The following is a 20,910-nucleotide window of genomic DNA, read 5'->3' as shown; positions in this document are numbered from 1 at the left end:
GTCATCCATGGACATTGGATGTCCATGTACAAAGTCACCCAGAGAACACATGAGAAAATGTACAGGACTGAAATCTACACCCAGGGAGGCACCAGCATTTTGTGAAGGGACCAGCCAGCAGCAGGACAAGAGTTGCAGGACGTTAAGTGGTGAAATGCATCACTTCACACCAGTAGAATAGTCAGAAGTGGTTGCTGGGGCAATTAAAAGCCCCAGACATGGGGCCAGCTAGGTGGGAAGGGGTGCTGCAGTTGAGGGGTGTCTTTAGCTTGCATCTCTACTAGACTGTCTTTTGACAGGTTTCCTTCAGCCTATACAGCTAATTCCTATTGTCGAACACTTGCACACTTGATTTTAAAGGGAACCAAGTTCACAAGGGAAAAGGCCTCATCTGAACTGGAGATTATGACTCAGGCTGGTCACGTTTGCATTATGGAGAGACTGCAAGACCCCAAATGACCATGAAGGCCGCTACAGCCAGGGAGAGAGGCCTCTACTGTGAAATGTTTTAAAGTGTAAACCATAAACTATTATGAAAAAGAGGATAATAGCCAGAGTAAGTTTTACTGCAATGGAGAAGTTAAAATTCACCTTTTTTCTTCTTGGCATTCAAAGGCAAATTAGGAATATAGATGATATAATCTTTTCTATTATATCAAATTCCAGGGAGGAAAGACTCCAATATTAATAAAACCAACTCAATTTGCATACTTGCTCCAAGTTTTGTCAAGTAATAGAAATCTCCTTTGGACACTGGGATAATCATTTTGGTCAGAAAAACTGGAACTTGGCATTCATATATATTTTATTCTTTCCAAAGACACATTTTCAGAATTTTAGTTCTGTTGCAGGTATCATTTTTTCAATACTCTGTTGACATTTACCTCTAACTTTGCTCATTTCAGTTTATGCCCTAGCTCTGCATGCACTAACCATGAGCTAAAATTTTTATGGGAAAGACCTTTCAAACTTAAGATACCAATCCCTTGCAATTTCAAGGAAAACAAGTAAATTTGAGGAAATAAAAAAGACAGTGAGTGGGAAAGATCTGCTTACATTTATACTTTGAATCTTTCTAAATCTTGCTGGAAGCTAAAGGTAAAGCAAGAAACTTAAACAATTTTCTTGCTTCTGCTCATATTTTTCAATCTATTTCATGATTTTAAGTGTCCTGCACTTGCTGGGCATTAGACTCACTTATACTGAATAAAGAATATACTTAATGCTAAAGTGGGAATGCTAAACTAGATGCTAGAATTATTCAAATTAAATTGTAGAATTCCTAGTCCTAAAAACACAGTACATTTTTGAAAATTAAAACAACTGCAATTGGGTAAAAAAGGAAATAATACTCTGAGTAGTTAAAGGAAACATAGCTATTTCAAAGATCCTCCCACCCCAAACCAAACATCCAAAATTGAAAACTGAAGAAACATTTTTAAAGGCATTCACTTATTTCTCTTGATCCAGTTAATATCAAAACCATGCCTTACCTTGATAGCATGGAGCTATTCTTTTACTCAGCTCTGTTCGTAAATCAGAGGGCATTCCATAGCAAACACCCGTGGGGAGCTTATTTTCATTCTTTATGTAAAATATATTTTTCCATCTATGCCCACAAGTCTGAATAAAACATAAAAGTAGACCACATGATGTGAAAGTCACACCCAGGGTATCTGATTTCACGATGTGATCAGTGGACTAATTTCAATAACCTACCACGATGGAGCCATTTTCTCCTGGCTGTCTGGAAAGCGTGACCCCCAACCATTGATTGTCTCTTTCTTCCAAACAAGTCTTTCCACAAGGTTCTCCATTAGGGCTACCTACAGCATTTGAAAATAATTTTATCATCAGTTATCTTGAAAACAGTATTATTCTACAAGAGCAAACAAACACGCATGCTTATTCCCAGTGTTTTTTCCTTCAGCGCTCTGTGGAATACCCCCTTTCCCTGCTTCCCTGTCACCATATATTTGGTGCACATTGTTGGGGTAACCGTCAGTTAATCTGTGCCAACATAATTGTTCTCTCACAGGTGATTTTTGTTTGTAGGAATGCCCTCTGACTGGTAACACCAGGAAGAGATGGCCTTGATATAGGAGATAGCTGACCAACATGACTAAGAGAGGGGAAACCAGTTTAAAACAACATTGGCTGTGCAAGTCCAACTGCATTGTGTAATACTTGGCAAAGAATGTCATCTTTGTTTTGATCATTTATCTAGCAATGTAAGCAACATTTCCAGACAACTTTTCTTAAACGTTTCTTGTACAGAGACATTACGAATAGAAGGACTACAATATGGTCCTCAGCATTTAAGTCACAGTTTGTTGAAGCTGGAGGTGATGATTGAGCATGTGGAAAGCAGCTGTGTATAATTAACATACTAATAATGCCAGCATTTAAAACAAACTGCCCTATGGTTTACATTTAGTGGATTGTGACGTTTTCAACAAAGAAAAAAAGACTTTGAAAAACTGGATTATTTTAGTAAAGAAAAAACTTCAATAGGCACTTTCACAAAGGCATGAATAGCCAGAAAGCCAAAAATAAAATATTACACACGGGTAATACTTCTAAACTGTGCAAGAAAAAGTGATCATCCCAGTAATTTTGTTTTTGTTAAAGTGACTTATTTGCTTTGTAGCTGGGATCCTGTATTAAATGTGATTTCAAGTAAGTGATTTTGGGGGAGAATAAGATACAGTATATTGAGATTCCTTTCGCTATTTCCACCCACTTCAATTGCCACATGACAGTTCCGTGCCAAAGGCAGATAAATACACTTGCATCAATTTGACTGGATAAGGACATGGAACTTTTTTTTTTTTAACTTAATTTTGGTACCAAGTTTTCATACACTGATAGGGACCACACTCTAAATCATCAAGCACTTATAACCTTGACCCCTAGATAATGCTTCCTGGGCAAACTCAGAATACCTTCATAGATGAGGTTAGTATTAGAAAGTGAAATTATTTGCAGTAAGTCTCCTGGGTTAAGAGAGATTTTAAGGAGTGTGGAAAGATATTTGTGCATACATTTTATGAACATTTGTTCACTCTCTTAAAATGTTGTTCAGGACAAACCAACCCTTCAACACAGCTAAACTGAAGAAAGTTTCCCAGCCCCATCTCTGGAGATTGATTTAGTTGGTCCAGGTGAGGCCCTGATTACCCCAGGTGATTCTCATGATCTGGAACATTGTTATGATGGTATATGGATAATCTTTTTTTGGCCAATTTTCTTGGAGAATAGTAATGTCAACTCCCACCTATTGGTAGTGCCCGCCAAGAGCATGAGACAGAGGAATACGACTAAGGATCTGTCTGGAAAAAGAATGCTGGGGTTGATTAGCAATGTCTACTTGGAATGGGAAGGGGAGATTGCTGCAGCCCAAACCTTGATCAACGATGGCCCAGGCGGAAGCATTAGGTTTCTATATTCAAGTTAATAAAGAAAGGAAGGAATAAGGGAGAAGGAAGGGAAACACAATTATATTGTAGTACTGAATGGGTAAGGTCTAACATAGAAAGTTGTTACTGTGGCTACACAATGCCAACATAATTGAAAGAAAGTGAAAGAATGACAAACAAATTTTAATTTTCATTGTGATGCAAATTTCAGTTTGACTCTTTACTAAAATTGCCAGTTGCTTTTTTTTTTTTAACTAATGTCAAAAATAGATGATAAATGGTAGATTCGTCTACCTGAAGGTGAAGTTATTACTTATCCCAATAGATACTTCAACAAAGTATCTTCTCTGAAAATACCAAAGTCTTTCTAAAATTATAGTCAACACTCAGTTAAGTAAGCAATTGTGCAGGAGGAAAATTAAGGACAGGAGAGGACAGAGTTCACAAATAACACATTATCTCTGTTAAAATGTGGTATATTTAATGGACAGTTTCATTAAGATAACGGCCAATATTTAGAAACAAATTTACTGTTCTAGAGATGCCACCCCAATGTCTAAAAACATCTAATAATATGTACGTAGTAAACATACAACAGTTTGGAACCAAAAAATACCATGTAAATTGCTGAAGAAAATGGCCCAAAAGTTCTTATGCACAAAAGCTGTGAACTGTCATCTGTTTCTTAGCTGAGCTCTCTTATTTGTAGATTTTAAAATGAAAACTAGGGCTTCCCTGGTGGCGCAGTGGTTGACAATCTGCCTGCCAATGAAGGGGACACGGGTTCGAGCCCTGGTCTGGGAAGATTCCACATGCCGCGGAGCAGCTGGGCCCGTGAGCCACAACTACTGAGCCTGCGCGTCTGGAGCCTGTGCTCCGCAACAAGAGAGGCCGCGATAGTGAGAGCCCCGCGCACCGCGATGAAGAGTGGCCCCCGCTTGCCACAACTAGAGAAAGCCCTCGCACAGAAACGAAGACCTAACACAGCCAAATATAAATAAATAAATAAAAATTTAAAATGAAAACTAGAGAAACTCTTATGTTATTAAACTGTTTTCTGTGTCCACAGATTATTCCCCATTGCATCCTTTCTGTTTTAGTTTTAGCCTCACCAGGTGACATCACAATGTCATCACTGCTCAGATTCTCACACTTAGAGTCACACACTTAGATAACTCTAGTATGTGGACAGACATACAGACTCACGCTTATACAGGTTTCTTCTTTCCACTTTCTAATACCGCTTCTGCCACAGAGTAGCACCCAACAGCAAAGAGAATCCTGAGGTACTTTCAGCACTGGTTACCAGACGAAATCAGTTCAAAGAACAGCCTATAAATCCCCACTACTGATCTGGGTCTTCATTTCTAGCAACTTTTCACCTTTACTTCTGTAATGCCTGCAGAATCTTGGCAGCGAGGTCAGCCCTTCACATCACCAGCTTATGCTCATGGCCCCTCCAGAGCTTTTCCTTAACCTCCTTGCTCTGGAGGCCACGCCTTTTCTCGTGGTTCTCAGCCCTGGCTGGACATGAGGATCACCTGGGGTGATGGTGGGGGGGGAAAGTTTGGAACAAATACTGACACCTGGTCCCACTCCCAGAGGCTCCAATTTGATGTGCCTGGGTTGAGAGCCAGACATCAGAATTTTCCAAACATCTCCTCAGTAACAGTAGTGTGCAGCTGGGCTTGTGAGCAACTGCTCTGCAATGTACATGGTTACACCATTTCCTGTGTTATATTTGAAAGGAACTACTCCATTTAGAAAAATAGTAGTAATACCTTTTTGCCCTCCTTGGTTTCACCTAAATATTGTAATAGGATATCAAATATTAAGCCAATTTTCTTCATGTGGAAATACAGTATTTCTAATTTGGTCAGAAATGATGATTATTAGAACTGTCATGAGAAAGCTAATTCTCATGAATTTCCCTGACAGAACACCATAAATAAATGCAGATTATCTTTATATTTTATCCAAATGTCATGCTGAAATGATTTATAATCTGGTTTTCAATTCAGCTCATACATTACTGATCTAAACTCAGAAAATCAAATCAGCTTCATAATTGAAAAAAGTACTTTACATGGTTTAACATAAAAGACGTCAGCAGAAATTAACATGTGATAATTTTCCATGCTTTTACATAACTAGAATGACTAATTCTTAGCACAGTTGAACGCATTTTCCCAGTAGATATTAAAAATATAAAGCACATAAAAACCATACCCCTTATTCTAAAAATTAAGCCCATCTTTCTCTTTCCTTTTTTTTCTCTTTCAATTTTCATTTGGGAAAGAAAATATAAAGATGTATGCTTACTATTCAGTTTTTATTTCCACTTACTGATTTTGTTTCAGTGCATACATGAGTATATAAATGTGAATAAGCAGTAATTTTGATAGATGGATACAAAGGATGTTAGTACAAAGCCAATTAGGTACATTCTTTACCACTTCCCCCCCCTCCCTTTGTCTTTTTTGCTCTTATTCACATCATCTGTTTTAGTGCCATTTTTCCAAGTGCCAAAATGTGACAGAGACTATGGAAGACTAGATATTTGCTCTTGATTGTCATCTCCATGGGGGCAGACTGACTATTTTGTTGACTGTGGCATTCTCACAGCACAGAACAGGGCCTTACATGCAGTAGGCAGGAACAAAATATTTGCTGAGGAAGGGAATTCTGAAACCCCTTATACCACCACAAAATCCTCTACTAGAGGATACTACTACAAAATTTTCACCAAACTCTCAGGGAGCTAAGCTTTGGAGAATTCTTCCTTCTCTACTATTCTCTCCTACTTCCAAAATATTAGTCCATTAAGTTTTAAGACAGTAACAGATGGTCTGAAGGAAAACAGCGTTTGCAGGTTTGAAGATCTTTACAAAGTGCGATATGTGAGTAGGATGATTTAGGACTGAGAATTAGCTGGGCCTCCAGGAAGTGCCTGTCTCAGAGGGGTTCTGCAAGGATTCTGAGGACTAAATGAGGTATATGTGAAGGGCTCGGGCTAGAGCCTGGCAGAGAAAGCAAGCAAACGTTAGCTGATGTTGACATTATTATTTTAAGGATTAAGCTAAAGATACGATTAAGCTGCGCATATGTCATGGTATATATCCTCCTCCATGACATATTTGTGGCATATCACTGTCAGCGAGCCCTTACCATACACATTAACTCATTTATTTCTCACAGTAGCAACAGAGGACAGTGTTATCAATCCCATTTTACAGGTGAGGAAATAGAATCTTAAAGAAGTAAAGTAATTTGCCCAAATCCATGGGGCTGGTAAATAGAAAAGATTAGAATCAAAAATCAAAACCTTTTAGAATGAAATACTGCCATTTGCAGCAACATGGATGGACCTAGAGATTATCATACTAAGTAAAGTAAGCCAGACAGAGAAAGACAAATATCATATGATATCACTTATATGTGGAATCTAAAATATGATATAAATGAACTTTTTACAAAACAGAAACAGACTCACAGACACAGAAAACAAACTCATGGTTACGAAAGGGGAAAGGGCGGGGAGGGATAAACTAGGAGTTTGGGATCAGCAGATACAAAATACTACATATAAAATAAACAACAAGGTCCTACTGTATAGCACAGGGAATTATATTCAATATCTTGTAATAAACCATAATGGAAAAGAATTTTTAAAAAAAGGAAATCAAAAACTTTTAGAAATTGAAGATCTAAAAGTAGTTACTTTCCACTAATCTGGAGTATATACAATAGAACTGTACATATATTTCAGACGTATGAAATATCTGGATACATTTTACTTTCTAAACCTTTTTTTCAGCTGAAAGTGTGTAAAATATCACAAGTCTGCCCACAGACTATACAGTCAACTTTCTAGTGTTCACAAAAAATGTTACTTACTTGGTCCCTATCTTACCCTGACCTTTTCCTCAACTGAGATCAGTTCTCAATATTTTGGCATTTCTACTGAGGAAGGACCAAGGGGAAAGACCAGACTCAAAGGTCTTCTTTCTGTAACCTTTTGACAGCTTGAGTGACACACTTTGTGGGTAGGGGAGCCTGGGACTTTTGGATGCAATGACAAGTTTGGTTTATCTGCCTGCATCACTGGGCTGTGGCTTCATCAGTTCAGACATTTGATTGGGGCTCTCAGACTGGCCTTCTGGCTACTAAGACAACACATGCATTTATCTGATCTTTCAAAAGATGTGACATAATTTTCAAGTTTCAGAAAAATAGTGAAAGACCTTACTTTCACCAATTTTTTTTTTTTAACGTGAAGCTCTATTCCATTGAAAGATGAGTCCTGTATTTTCAAACTCTTCCACTAGAAAGTTTTCTTAAATAATCCTGAAAAATAAATGACCCTTGTTCTATTCTATGTTCTATAAAGATTCTATAAAGATTCTGTGAAGATTCTATGTTCATTCATGCAAGATATCTTTATTTGTAGAAGCAATAATTACCGAGTGAAAATAATCATACCATTCCTTCATTTACCAAGATTCAGAATATAGAAAAATATATGGGATTAAAAGCAAATAAACCAATTCAAATATGACCAGATTACAAGGCCTACCATTGGAGGGTTATAAAAATTACAGAAAGTTTGTGCCTGTGCATACAAGACTGCCTGGCGCCTAGTAGGTGTTCATTAAATGGTAAATGCTTCCGCTCCCCAGGGTACCCACATTGCGTTGATGTGGACACACCAGCAGAGGGAGCTCACAATGTTGTGAGGTTGGATCAGCAGCCTGCCTTCAGCTCTTTAAGCCAAATGGCCCCTTCCTTGTTTTTGTTTCTTATCAAACACTAATTACTATTAAATTCATTATATTATTTTTATTATATTAAACTGTGTACTTTTCCCACACATCTAATAAAATGTGGTGGAGATGTTTCTGAAAGGTAGCAGTGATGTTCATGAATTTAACAGCAATAACAATAACTTGGAGTAATGAAAAGTAAAATACCCAAGTTTTACAGGAGATATGGGACATGAAAGTACTAAACTTCCAAGACCACTTCCTCCAAGTCATCTAGGGGCAAACAAAAGTCAAAATATCAAATTAAACATCAAAATTAGAAACCATTCTCGAAGTATTTTTTTTCTGGAAAAATATGTTTAAGTGTCATATTCTCTGACTTCCTAATAAAACTCTGATAATGGCTGATAATCATGCTCAATGTATGTGAGAAACAGCTCCTATAATCATAGGCCTGAAAAAGCCAGCTATTTAAGTCCTCTATTTCATTTTATTTTAATTACATTTTTTAATTTAATAATTGTATTTATTTTACTGTGTTGTATTTAGGAAGAGAGTTCCACACAGAGGTGAACAAGTTCTGGCAGTAGAGGCAAGCTTGATGGTTGCAATTTTATGAATCTGAATTGATCCTGAGACATCACTAGACTTCAGAACCCTAGAAAACCATCCTGCTTGTGAGCTTGAACCTAAGATTGGGGTTTCCTCCAGGTGCCTTAGGCCCAAACTTCTTTAAATTCCTACAGAAAACCTATACAAGTATTTTTACTAAGTACAGCAGAAGAATGTACAGCAACGGATATATTTGCTGTGCAAAATTTAAAGAAGGAATGTTGTCTTACAATAATTATATAATTATTTATATAATAAATAACACATTATATGCTTTGTATGTGCCAGGCACACTTTTAATACATGTAAACATGTATATTAAGTCATTTAATTTTCGTTATATCCCTATGAGGCAGGTATTATTATCATTATCCCAATTTCACAGATGGAGAAGCTGATACAAAGGGAGATTAAGCATCTTGCCCAAAGTCACACTACTTATAAGGGGGGAAGGAAGGATTCAAACCCGTACTGTTATCCACCACCCTACACCACTTTACAATGATTTGCTATTAGTACTTTTAACTGTTAATCAGGGAGTGAATCCAAGTATCAACATTATTAATAATCCTATTCTAATTCTATTTCTACAATAACTTATTATATAACATTAACTTCCAGCATTAGAAAATAAGGAAAGAAAATTCTCTACTTCCATGGTTTTCAACTAATCTCTTAGACTTATGCGTTCATTTGAAAAAGTATCACTAATATATAGATACCATTTTGAGTGTCTTTGAAACAAGAATAAAGCAAAAATGTAAACAGAAAAAAAACTCCAGGGAAACCTGCCCTCACTTAATGCTCAGTGGTCAATACTGAAGTTCTGAGCCTGGTTTTGGAATTCACAGGGTAGGATGGAGGAGGAGGTCAGGCTAATAACAAGGTTTAAAAATATGCGAGAAACGTCAAAATCAGTCAGGGAGTCCATGGCATCATTCTGTACCAATCAATGTAGGATCGACTGAGATGAGGGGTTACCAATAACAGAGGACATCGTTTCATTCAAAGTTTAAACGGTGGGATAAGATGTTGCAGAGACAATGATTTGCAGACAAAATAATGATATTCTAATAAATACTAGAAAATGGTCACAAGAAAACAGAGAATAGCACTGGGGTGAGGTAGACCTAGAAAGATTTCACAGAGGGTAGATATTGACAAGAGACTTCTGCAAAGGGTATCATTTTAAAAGGACATGTCTAATCCACTTCACAAAATATTTCCTGCGAAAGAGATTTGATAACTAAATCTATACTCTTACTACTTCTGAACATATTCATTGAGAATTACAGTATTTCATATAAATTATATGAAAAAGATTTCAAATCATTAAAAAAAAATTCCTGGGGATAAACTGAGAGCATCAGAACCAACACACTGCATTACTGAGCCCAGTTCTGTCACTTGCAAGTCCACTTCCATATTTAATTTGATACCTCCAGCTCTTCCCAAAATTAAAATCCCCTTGTTTTAAAGACAGTCAGTTCCAAGCTTCCTATCTCAGGAGTGTGTATTCTTTAGGTTGCCTGGTATGAGTAGGCAGAGTCTGGAACCCAAGGCTGGCCTAGACCTTTTGGAACAATATTGAAATATACAGCAAACCCCAGAGGATCCCACCCAAATCTCAGAAATGCACCCATCCATTTCACATTCACTGAGATTCTACTACATGCTCATCAAAACTGGTCAGAACTGGCTCAATTACTCTTCCAGGAAAACTTCTCTCATCATCCAAACATTTTCTTCTCCCCACTGTGTGTCTCTATCATTATGCATGTTACATTTTCTTGTAGGTAATTATGTTTCCCTGTTTCCCCTGTCACTGAGTTCTTTCAGGGCTTTAGCCATCTTAGCCACCTTTCTATTCCCAGTACCAGCATAAGTAATTGATAAAATTTATTTAATAAATAAAGGAAGAACCCAGTTAAGAGTTGACATCTGCCAACAATATTTTCACACTCCTCACTTCTCAACCCTCTGAAGTCTGGTATCACCACTAAAACTGGTCTTACCAAGGTTACTAATGAACCAATTCTCTCCAAATCCAACGAAACCTCCTAAGTTCTTACCTAGCTTGACCTCTTGGCAACTTTTGATAATGCCAACCACTCACCTCTTTATAGAATCTCTCATTCCTCTACTTCCATAGTGCCACATTGACCTGATTTCCTAGCTACCTCTTTGGCTTTTCCTTCTCAATCTATTTTTCAGGCTCTTTTTTCTTCTCCAATGGTTTTCAACCATGGATGAATATTGGAATCATGTGGGGACCTTTGGAAATTCCTGATGCACTACTAAGGGTTCTGCACCCAATTCCAACGTATGTGTGTGAAGTTTTTCCACATCATCAACAAGCAATTCTGGGCTTCCCTGGTGGCGCAGTGGTTGAGAATCTGCCTGCCAATGCAGGGGACATGGGTTCGAGCCCTGGTCTGGGAGGATCCCACATGCCGGGGAGCGACTGGGCCCGTGAGCCACAACTACTGAGCCTGCGCGTCTGGAGCCTGTGCTCCGCAACAAGAGAGGCCCGCGCACCGCGATGAAGAGTGACCCCCGCTTGCCGCAACTGGAGAGAGCCCTCGCGCGGAGATGAAGACCCAACACAGCTAAAATAAATAAATAAATTTATAAAAAAAAAAAAAAAAAAAAAAAAAAAAAAAAAAAAAAAAAAAAAAAAACAAGCAATTCTCTGATACCAGGTGGGTGTCCTGCAATTCAACTCCATTGTAACACTATCTAACCTGGAGATAATGTCAGATCCCACAGGTTAAGGGTTCAGTCCTACATGCTCCTTGACATAGGTCTTAGTGATGATTTTTTAAATCTGACACCAAAAGCAAAAGCAACAAAAGCGAAAATAAATAAGTGGGACTACATTATACTAAAAAACTTCTGTACAGAAAAGGCAACATACTGAATGAGAAAAAATATTTGCAAATTACATATCTGATAAGGGGCTAATATCCAAAATATATAAAGAATTCATATAACTCAATAGCAAAACAAGCAAACAATCTGAGTGGAAGACCTGAATAGACATTTTTCCAAAGAAGACATACAGATGGACCAGAAGTACATAAAAACATGCTCGACATCACTAATCATCAGGGAAATGCAAATCAAAACCACAATGAGCTATTACCTCACACCTATCAGAATGGCTATTATCAAAAAGACAAGAGATAACAAATGTTAGTGAGGATGTGGAGAAAAAGGATGTGCATTGTTGGTGGGAATGTAAATTGGTGCAGCCACTATGGAAACAGTATGGAGGTTCCTCAAAAAATAAAAGAACTACCATATGATCCAACAATTCCACTTCTGGGTATTTATCAGAAGAAAATGAAAATACTAACTCAAAAAAATATTATGTACCCCCCATATTTATTGCAGTATTATTTATAATAGCCAAGATGGGAAACAACCTAAGTGTCCACTGAGGATGAGTGGATGAAGAAATTGTGGTACATATATGCAATGGGATATTATTCAGCCATAAAAAATAATGTAATCTTGTCATTTGCAACAACATGACTGAACCCAAATGACATTATGCTAAGTGAAATAAGTCAGATAGAGAAAGACAAATACTGTATGATCTCTCTTATATGTGGAATCTAAAAAAAAAAGAAAGAAAAAAAACAAGCTCGTAGATAGAACAGATATGTAGTTGCTAGAGGTGGAGGTGGGGAGGGAGAAATGGGTGAAGGGAGTCAAAAGGTACAAAGAGAAAAATAAATAAATACAGTGCATTACTGAGCAACACCAAAAAATAGCTTACTATCATTGAGTAATTTGTGACTATCTTCTATAGTATTAGGAAATTTAGGCAACTTTAATAAATTAACACAAAACTTCCTTCATGGGTAATAGAACTTTTAAAAGAAACCTGAAAGGTAAAAATGCACCAGGTGTATCTGTTTAATAGCTGATTAAAATAGATGAAAAATTTAAAAAGACTGCTTTCCTCCCATACCCCTGCTCCCCCTCCGACGCACACACTTCAGATGCCAATCTCAAGTCCACCAGCTATTGAAGTTTCCTTTGGTTTGAATAATTTGCTAGAGCGGCTAACAGAACTCAAAGAAGCATTTTACTTACTAGATTACCAGTTTATTATAAAAGGAGGTAACTCAGGAACAGCCGGATGGAAGAGACACATGGGGCAAGGCATGAGGAACTTGCAGGGAGCTTCCAGGTCCTCTCTGAATGCACCACTAGTCCTAAATCTCCACGTGTTCACCAACCCTGTCCTTGTGGGTTTTTATGGAGGTTTCGTTACATAGGCATGATTGATTAAACCATTGACCATTGGCAACTGGTTCAACCTCCAGCCCCTCTTCTCTTGCTGGAGGTCAGGGGGATAGAAATGAAAGTTCCAACCATCTAATCATATGGTTGGTTCCACTGGCAACCAGCCACATCCTTAGGTCCTAAAGTCACCTCACTGACATAACAAAAGATATTTTTATCTCTAGAAAACTCCAAGGGTTTTAGGATCTCTGTGCCAGAAATGAGGGTGAAGACCAAATATATCAATATATTCTTATTACAAATCACAATATCCTACCCTAGACCCACCCCCAGAGATTTTATTAGTTCAGGAGGAGGCCACCAGCACTGGTATTCTTAAACCTCTGCAGGAGAATCTAGCTTGCAGCCAGAGTTGAGCAACAGTGTTCTAGTCGCCTCTCAAGCTGTAGGAAGCCTCTGGGATCTCTCCTGGGCCTGATGATCTATTCAGTCTAGAGAGTTCCCAGGTTAAACTCATTAACCTCCATGGCTTTGATTACCGTCTCTATGCCAATTACCTTCAACTCTGAACTGCCCCTACAGACCTCTCCTGCCCTCCAGACCCATACATCCAACTGATTTCCAGATATTTACTTTCACATCTCACAGGACATGGCACCATCATCTATCCAACAGCCCAAGTCAGAACCTTGGGTAACATTTTGAAACCTTCTTTATCATCTCTCTCATTTAATAATTACAAAGTCCAGTTCACGGAGACAAGAGCAGATTTCAGCACTGGCTAAGCCAAAGGCCAGTACAGCCACTGTGGACCCCCTGCAGATCTTGCCAGCTTTTGCCACACAGGTGTTAGTGTTAATTGATGCCTGGGCTCCTCCCTACTTCCTTTTCTCTCACTGAAAAGCCCAGAAACCACACCACCAGTCATCCCAGGCCTCTATGGCTACCCTAGTATAAGAAGCCAGCCACTTGAGCCCCTCCCTGTACCCACCAAAGCCCAAGTGCAAGACACCAGCCTAGACCCTTGTGGCGGACCCCACCATTGCGCCCGGGCTCAGGGTTCGGCCCTACAGCTGTGCATCTGCATGCCACCAGCCCGCTGCCCGTCACCAAGCTTCACTGCAGTGCACACGCCCAGGGGAAAGTGTGCAGCCATGGGGAAGCACATGGACAGCGGGGCCCCTGTAAGTTTCTGTGGGCCTGCGTCAGGCTCTGCCTTCTGTTGCTCAGCACCACAACGCCCATCTGCAGCCAACAGCTCCAACTGTGCATCTGCTACCCCCAGCCCCACACCCAGCACCAGCCTCCACTGCGTTGTGCACACGCCGAGGAAGAGTGTGAAACCACACATGAGCATGCTGACAGCCAGGGCTTCTTCAGCTGCCAGAGAGCTTACCAAGCTGTAACACAAATAATCCCTGCTTACTTCTCCAACCTATCATCACTTCACACTCCACAGTTCAACTGTATGCATTTTTTCTTTCAGTCCAAAGACGCTGCCCTCTCAAAGACCTCAGGGTCTTCATACACACTGTTTGCTCTGTCTGGCACCCTTTCCCATAACCTCTTCCTCTGGCTGACTCTTGATTTTTTTGTTGTTGTTGTTTTTTTTTTTTTTTTCAGTTTTCCACTAGAACATCAATTTCTTAGGAAGACATCACCTTAATCTCCTAAATAGATTAGATCTTCTCACCATACTTTCTTATAATAACCTAACCTATAGACTGTAAACCCCTTGGGGCAAGGGCCATGTTTCTTTTGTATGCCCAGGTTCTCACCCTTTGACATCCCTCAATAAATGACCTACAAGCACAGTGGATTACCATATCTGGCCCAAGAACTGCTGCCAAAGGGAGAGATTTTTTAGTCATTAGAAATATCACCCAGTGGTCAAGTAAACTTTAGGCAAAAACTAAAATACATTTTAGAAAATCTCATCTCTTAAATTAGGTGGAAACCATTCTTTTAGAGATGGAGTTTGGGAAATTGCTGGAAATAAGGAAACAATTCTTGTAATATGATGGCTTATTCATGAAGCTCTCTGTCTTAATTTTGTGCATAATTAGCATAACAACCTCTGTTCAGGGGTGATTTTTCAAAATGACCAGTCTGTATCAACGTCATCTTCATAAGCTACAATTTAAAGAGTATCACAAAGGAGAAAGAAAAGGAAAGTTATCAAGGACATATTTGAAGTTTCAACAGTGAGAGGTTTGCCTTTTAATGTTAAGCTAATAATTCCTACAAATCAGGCAGAAGTGAGAGTGAGGTAATCATTAGTTTAATGACACAAATGCTAATTAACTGAACCTCCTCCAAGTAGGTTATGTAATATAAACCAGGAGGCTGGCTAAGGCAATATAATTTCCAGAAAGAAATCTGAAGGGGAATAATGATGACTAACTTAATAAACCACTGTTCTTTCTAGTAAGAAAAAGAGGTACAAGGAGAGAGCTTAAAGGTCTAGTAACTATACAACATTGGTCTAGAAAAGTGAAAATTCCAATCATTTTATGCATAGACACTGGGAAGGCACCTGATAAAAAGTTAGTGTTATTTTACATAGGGAAGTTATGTTTCTCTAGAACAGTGCTGTCCGAAAGAAACATAATACAAGTCACATATGAAATAATTTTACAGTAGTCACATTAAAAAGTAAAACTGATGTTAATAATATATTTTCTTTAACCTAATACATCCAAAATATTTTCATTTAAAAATGTAATCAATATTAGTTTCAAAACATTTATTTCAACATGTGATCCATATCTAAAAAATTAAGAGGGGCTTCCCTGGTGGCGCAGTGATTGAGAATCTGCCTGCCAATGCAGGGGACACGGGTTCAAGCCCTGGTCTGGGAAGATCCCACATGCCGTGGAGCAACTAGACCCGTGAGCCACAATTACTGAGCCTGCGCGTCTGGAGCCTGTGCTCCGCAACAAGAGAGGCCGCGACAGTGAGAGGCCCGTGCACCGCGATGAAGAGTGGCCCCCGCTTGCCACAACTAGAGAAAGCCCTCGCACAGAAACGAAGACCCAACACAGCCATAAATAAAATTAAAAAATTTTTTAAAAAAATTAAGAGATTTTACGTATATGTATGTGTGTGTGTGTATGTATTTTTTTTTTTTTTGGTACTAAGTTTTCAAAATCCAGAATGTAATTTGCCCTACAGTACTTCTCACTACAAACTAGCCACATTTCATGTGCTCAATAGCCACATGTGGTTAGTGGCTACTGTACTGGACAGTGTAATTGTATAATTTTAGCCTCTATTACCCAGACAAGTGTGTGTGTGTGTGCACGCATGTGCACGCCCAAACACACATGTATAATGCTACTAGTGGCAACTTCAAAGTAATGAAAGATCTAGTATGCCTTTTGAACGACCAAATAAAGGTAATCTTTTTAGTATAATTTTTTAGCCATTTATGTATTTTATTATGTTCTAATTGTTCAAATACTGGAAATGGATAAATACATTAATGAAGTCATTATTTGTGATGCCTTAATTTAGCAACCATCTGTGATCAAAGTTTCCTTTTAAAAAACTTAGCAAGGATACAAAGCACCTGAGTGGAAAAAGCAACTGAACCTGTGGAAATCACTATGGCCTCCCCAGACACGGAGTCTTCATGAACAAGTTTGGATTCAAACCCTCCTGATGGAGAGACTACCTTCCTCTGGTTCACAGAGAGCAGTACCAAGAAGTGAGGGGAGAGACACTTCTTAGTCAGGCAGGAAGGTGGAAGAAGCCTGTTTGCACACAGGAAGAAATGCACCTCTTCTACAGTCAATTCACTTCACTAAAAGGGGTATCTGATTCTCAACATCTCATACCCTGAACATTCTAGATAAATAGGCATCTGCTGCTCACTTCTGATTATGACTACAGTGAATATACCATAGTATGGGACAACATTAGCCACTGCAGGGAAGAGGGGTTAGGAGATAGGGGGGAAGGGTATTGACTCCTCTTCTGAGGGAAGGAGTCTGTCTGAATCAAACTTTGATCTGAAATTCTGAGACCTAAAGACTAGTCCATGTAGATAGCACTTTGAATTGTGTAGGAGATTGGCACCATTTTAAGAGATCTTTCAACTTCATCTCTTTGATAGCAAATTAGGCCATGAATGAAAGAAAACATTTTATGACATGGCAGTCATAGCTGAATCTTTAGTTATTATAAGATTTTTTGGTTGGGCCAACAAAAAATATTTTTCATTGTGTTTCAACTGTTACCTTTTCATTTACACATTTAACTTTTGGTTTCATCTATTAACTGTCCCTATTTATAACCTCAACCTGCCTACCATAACAGATAACATGCAGATATAGATTTAAGTAGAAAATAGAGACAAAAAATAAATATTTTTTGAATGTCAGTTGTATGTCAGGTACTGAGCTAAGCATTTTGCATATGTTATAGTCACCCATATTTGAGACAGAACAACTGAAGCCACCTTATATAGACGATTGTGTATGTATTTTTTCCTTGAAAATTCTTCATAAAGAATACTACATAGTCCACAAACCTGAGAATCTGTAAATGTCTTTAGTTACCGATGTATCGTTTTCAGTGTTTCCTTTCTAGACATTATCCTCAATCCCTTATTTTACAGCTTCAAGTTACTTCTGAGTCTGTGCTGAATTGAAACACACGATTTCTTTATATAAGGAAGAGAAGATATATCGTTTGAAATGTTATATGAGAAGTAATTTCAGTCAACTCTTTTGCAAATGTTCATAGCTATTACTACAGCTATTAGTGTTTCAACCAGTTGACTGACTAGAAATCTTGTCTTCCTTTTTGCCTTTCATCTCAGTAGAAACCTTTTTATTGATCAAAAATTTGAAAGTTAAAAATATCCCTTTGGCTTGTCATTTCTAATTAATTCTCTTATTCACCAATCAGGTCGATGACAAACTTTCACTTTGCTTTTATTCATTTATCCATCCAGTACATCTTCACTTAATTCATGTTTGTTGAACATCTACCATGTGCACATTTTTCTGTGGATATTTCTGTAGTCAACCCCTATGCTCCACGTGCCCAATCAACTTAGATTTTCCTTCAATTTTGGCAGGTATTATTATCTTAAATTTTGAATTTTATATAATATTATGACAGGATCTTTCCAGTTAAATACAGACATCTAGAAATAGATTCAGTGCCCTTCCAGGAAGGAAGTAGGAGCTAAATACCAGTAGTTATAATGTCATGAATCAGAAAACTATGACAGGACAACAAAAATAAAACATTCCCTCCTGAGACCTTGTCAAGATCCTCTGGCAGATCAAGGCTGTCTGCTCCGCTCCCTAATTCTTCATCCTACAAGTCTCTCATGCAATGAAAATTATGCTTTGCAGAATTATTCCAAATGGATAGGTCTGTGAATATGTTATGCTTTCCTAGTCTGCCTTTGGGGATGGAAGATGCTTAATGAGAGGCTGGGGCCTATTGTACACACTGCAGACAACTCCTACTATACTCTTACGGATGCTGAGTCAAAAATAAACTTCCATTATGTGCATACTCTATTTGACTTCATTCTCAATGAAGGGAAGCCGCTTCCCAGTTTGAGAAAAAGCAAAGATTACTACCAAAAATGGGGGGAGGGGAGTGTTAAAGATTCAGTAACTAGCTTATCCCAAAAGTCCATTGATAGCAAAGATAAATAGGAAAAAGGTACCAATTATGACCTTTTATTCACCATTCACAGATGACTCATCAGCGCAGCAGACAACATAGCGGACTCGTCATTGAATTTTATTTTCACTGAAGATGCACACATGAGAGAAAAGGGCTTGGACTTTGGACCCAAGCAGACCTGACTTTGACTTGAGGTCCCATCTTCCATTCACTAGCTGAATAACTTTAGAAAAAGTCCTTGCAACTCTCTGAGTCACAGAGCCCTCACGTGTAAAGTAAGAACAATGCCAACCATGATCCAGTGGTGTTTTGTGGAAAACAAGCAACATATATAGCAGTTCCTAACCATGTTTGAAGCAAGATAGGGTCTGAATTGATATTAGTTCCCCTTTCCTCCCCCATGTGTCTATGCAAAGCAAATTTGCTTTTGGCTTTGAAACATGAACTTTCTGCTCTCCCCCATCAGAACGCATTTTTCAAGCTGTCACAAATCTAAGAAGAGACACTAAGAAATGATTTCAAATAGAGGTAACCATTTAACATCGGAGTTTTTGGAAAGAAAAATTATTATATGTTAAACTTCATTTTAATCATATTAACAGTGGAGATGCCAATTTTTTCTTGTGCTCTCCTTTTACATTTCATATCTAAGTAAAACTGTATCATTTTCTTTTTCAGAAAGCCCTTGGGCTAAATGACAGGGTATGGGATCAATTCCAACTGCTATTCCTGATCTGCCCCTTAGCCTGTTCTTTAACAAGGCTGATAGGTCAAAGATAGAAATAAAATTCTCAAGTCTTGGCTTAGCTGGATCCTGTCCTTAACGTGCTGAGAGACTTTAAGATGTGTTTTACACTTTGCGGGGGCGGGGGGGGGGGCGCGGAGGGGAGATGTGAGGAGAAAGTTTTATAAGAAATTTTTCTCCACATAGTTTGGTCAGAGTACTGCAATCATTGTCATAAGCAAAAGGGAGCACAATATTGACAGAAAGGAGACCACGTTTATGTTTAGAAGGGAAGATGGCGTAGAGTTAATAGTGAAAATCATTCGCTTTAAACTAGAATGGGCAACACGAGTGTTTCCAGGACTTCTGCTACCGTGGGGCTCACAAGTGTGTGTGTGTGTGTGTGTGTGTGTGTGTGTGTGTGTTGGGGGGAGGGGGTCACGAGCTCCCGGCCCCAGGTCCAACTCACCCAGCTGGAGCTGTTCGCACGTCCGCTCTGGGTTCTTTCCAATCCTGCATCTGTAAATCGCCCCAGGATTGACCACTGAAGTGTTGGCGAGCCAGCTGGCCGTGGGCGCCCCGACTACGAGCCTAAAGTGAGCAATGGGCACGTGCGCGCAGACGTGAGCCGTGCTGGCCACTGAACTCCGGGTCTTCACGGACTCCTCCGCCCACCACTCCGCGCACCCAACCCGCCACCCCAAACTCCAGGGCCTGGCGCCAGAACGCAGCCCGGGTGCTGCCACCCCAAGATAAGTTAGTTTCCCGAGCACTCCTCGAGCGAGCTGGCCGTCGCAGGGTTCCCCTCCTGCCTCCCGCGGAGGGAGGAAAGTTTGAACCGGGCAGGGAATCCCCGAGGCGCCTTTCGCTCGCCGCTCTGAGATGCCGAGGGCGCCGCCTCCGACCCCACTCACCAGCGGTTCGCCCCGTGGCTGTGCAGCACCACCGAGTAGCCGAACAGGGTGTCGGCGGGGCCCTTGAAAACCAGCGCGCTCTCGGTGTCCACGTTGTAGGGGCGCCCGGTCGGGACTCCCAAGCACAGCAGGAGCACCACCGCCTCCCACACGGCGGCCCCTCGGGGGCCCGGCCCGCACCTCGCTTCCGCAGCCATGCGCTCTCCGAGGGGAACATTCAACACCAAACGGCCACTGTCCGTCCCAGAGTTGCGCGGGATGAGACGGTCGGCCAAGGGGAAGAGCGCCCCAAGAGAAGAGGCTCAGCGTGTCCGGCGCCGGCGGGCGGGCGGGCGGGCGGGCGGGAGGGACGGGGGTGGGGGGGGGAGGGACAGGGGGAGGGAGGGAGGGGGAGTCAGGCCGCGGCGGGCGGAGCGATCAGAGATGGCCGGGGATGCTGCGCGCCCGCCGGCCCCCACGCCCCGTTTCTGCAGTCTGGAGGTGCGGTGCTCACGTGGTCCCGGGGCGCGGGCCGCTGGGTGGGGTCCCGGACGCAGTGCGGAGCCGCAGGACCCGGTGCCGTCTCCACG

At 40.1% G+C, this 20,910-nt stretch overlaps 1 protein-coding gene across 2 annotated transcripts in view; it reads right to left on the bottom strand.

Annotated features, from left to right (window-relative positions):
* Window positions 1–20,611, bottom strand: part of ITGA4 (integrin subunit alpha 4) — an 80,220-nt gene extending 59,609 nt beyond the window's left edge. The window contains exons 1-4 of one of the 2 annotated variants that reach the window (XM_059928265.1): window positions 20,342–20,611; window positions 19,897–20,018; window positions 1,720–1,826; window positions 1,494–1,623 (exon numbers count right to left, since the gene is read on the bottom strand). In XM_059928265.1, the coding sequence (XP_059784248.1) occupies window positions 1,494–1,623; window positions 1,720–1,826; window positions 19,897–20,018; window positions 20,342–20,538 (556 nt within the window). In that variant the 5' untranslated portion in view covers window positions 20,539–20,611. Of the gene's footprint in view, window positions 1–1,493; window positions 1,624–1,719; window positions 1,827–19,896; window positions 20,019–20,341 lie in introns of those variants that run through there. The other variant, XM_059928266.1, reaches the window with a different exon arrangement.
* Between the last annotated feature and the right edge of the window lie 299 nt (window positions 20,612–20,910).

This window comes from Balaenoptera ricei, chromosome 7 (assembly GCF_028023285.1).
Source record: "Balaenoptera ricei isolate mBalRic1 chromosome 7, mBalRic1.hap2, whole genome shotgun sequence".
NCBI classification, from domain to species: Eukaryota; Metazoa; Chordata; class Mammalia; order Artiodactyla; family Balaenopteridae; genus Balaenoptera; species Balaenoptera ricei.
Note: the sequence above shows the minus strand (reverse complement) of the source record. Positions and strands in the feature narration are given on the sequence as shown.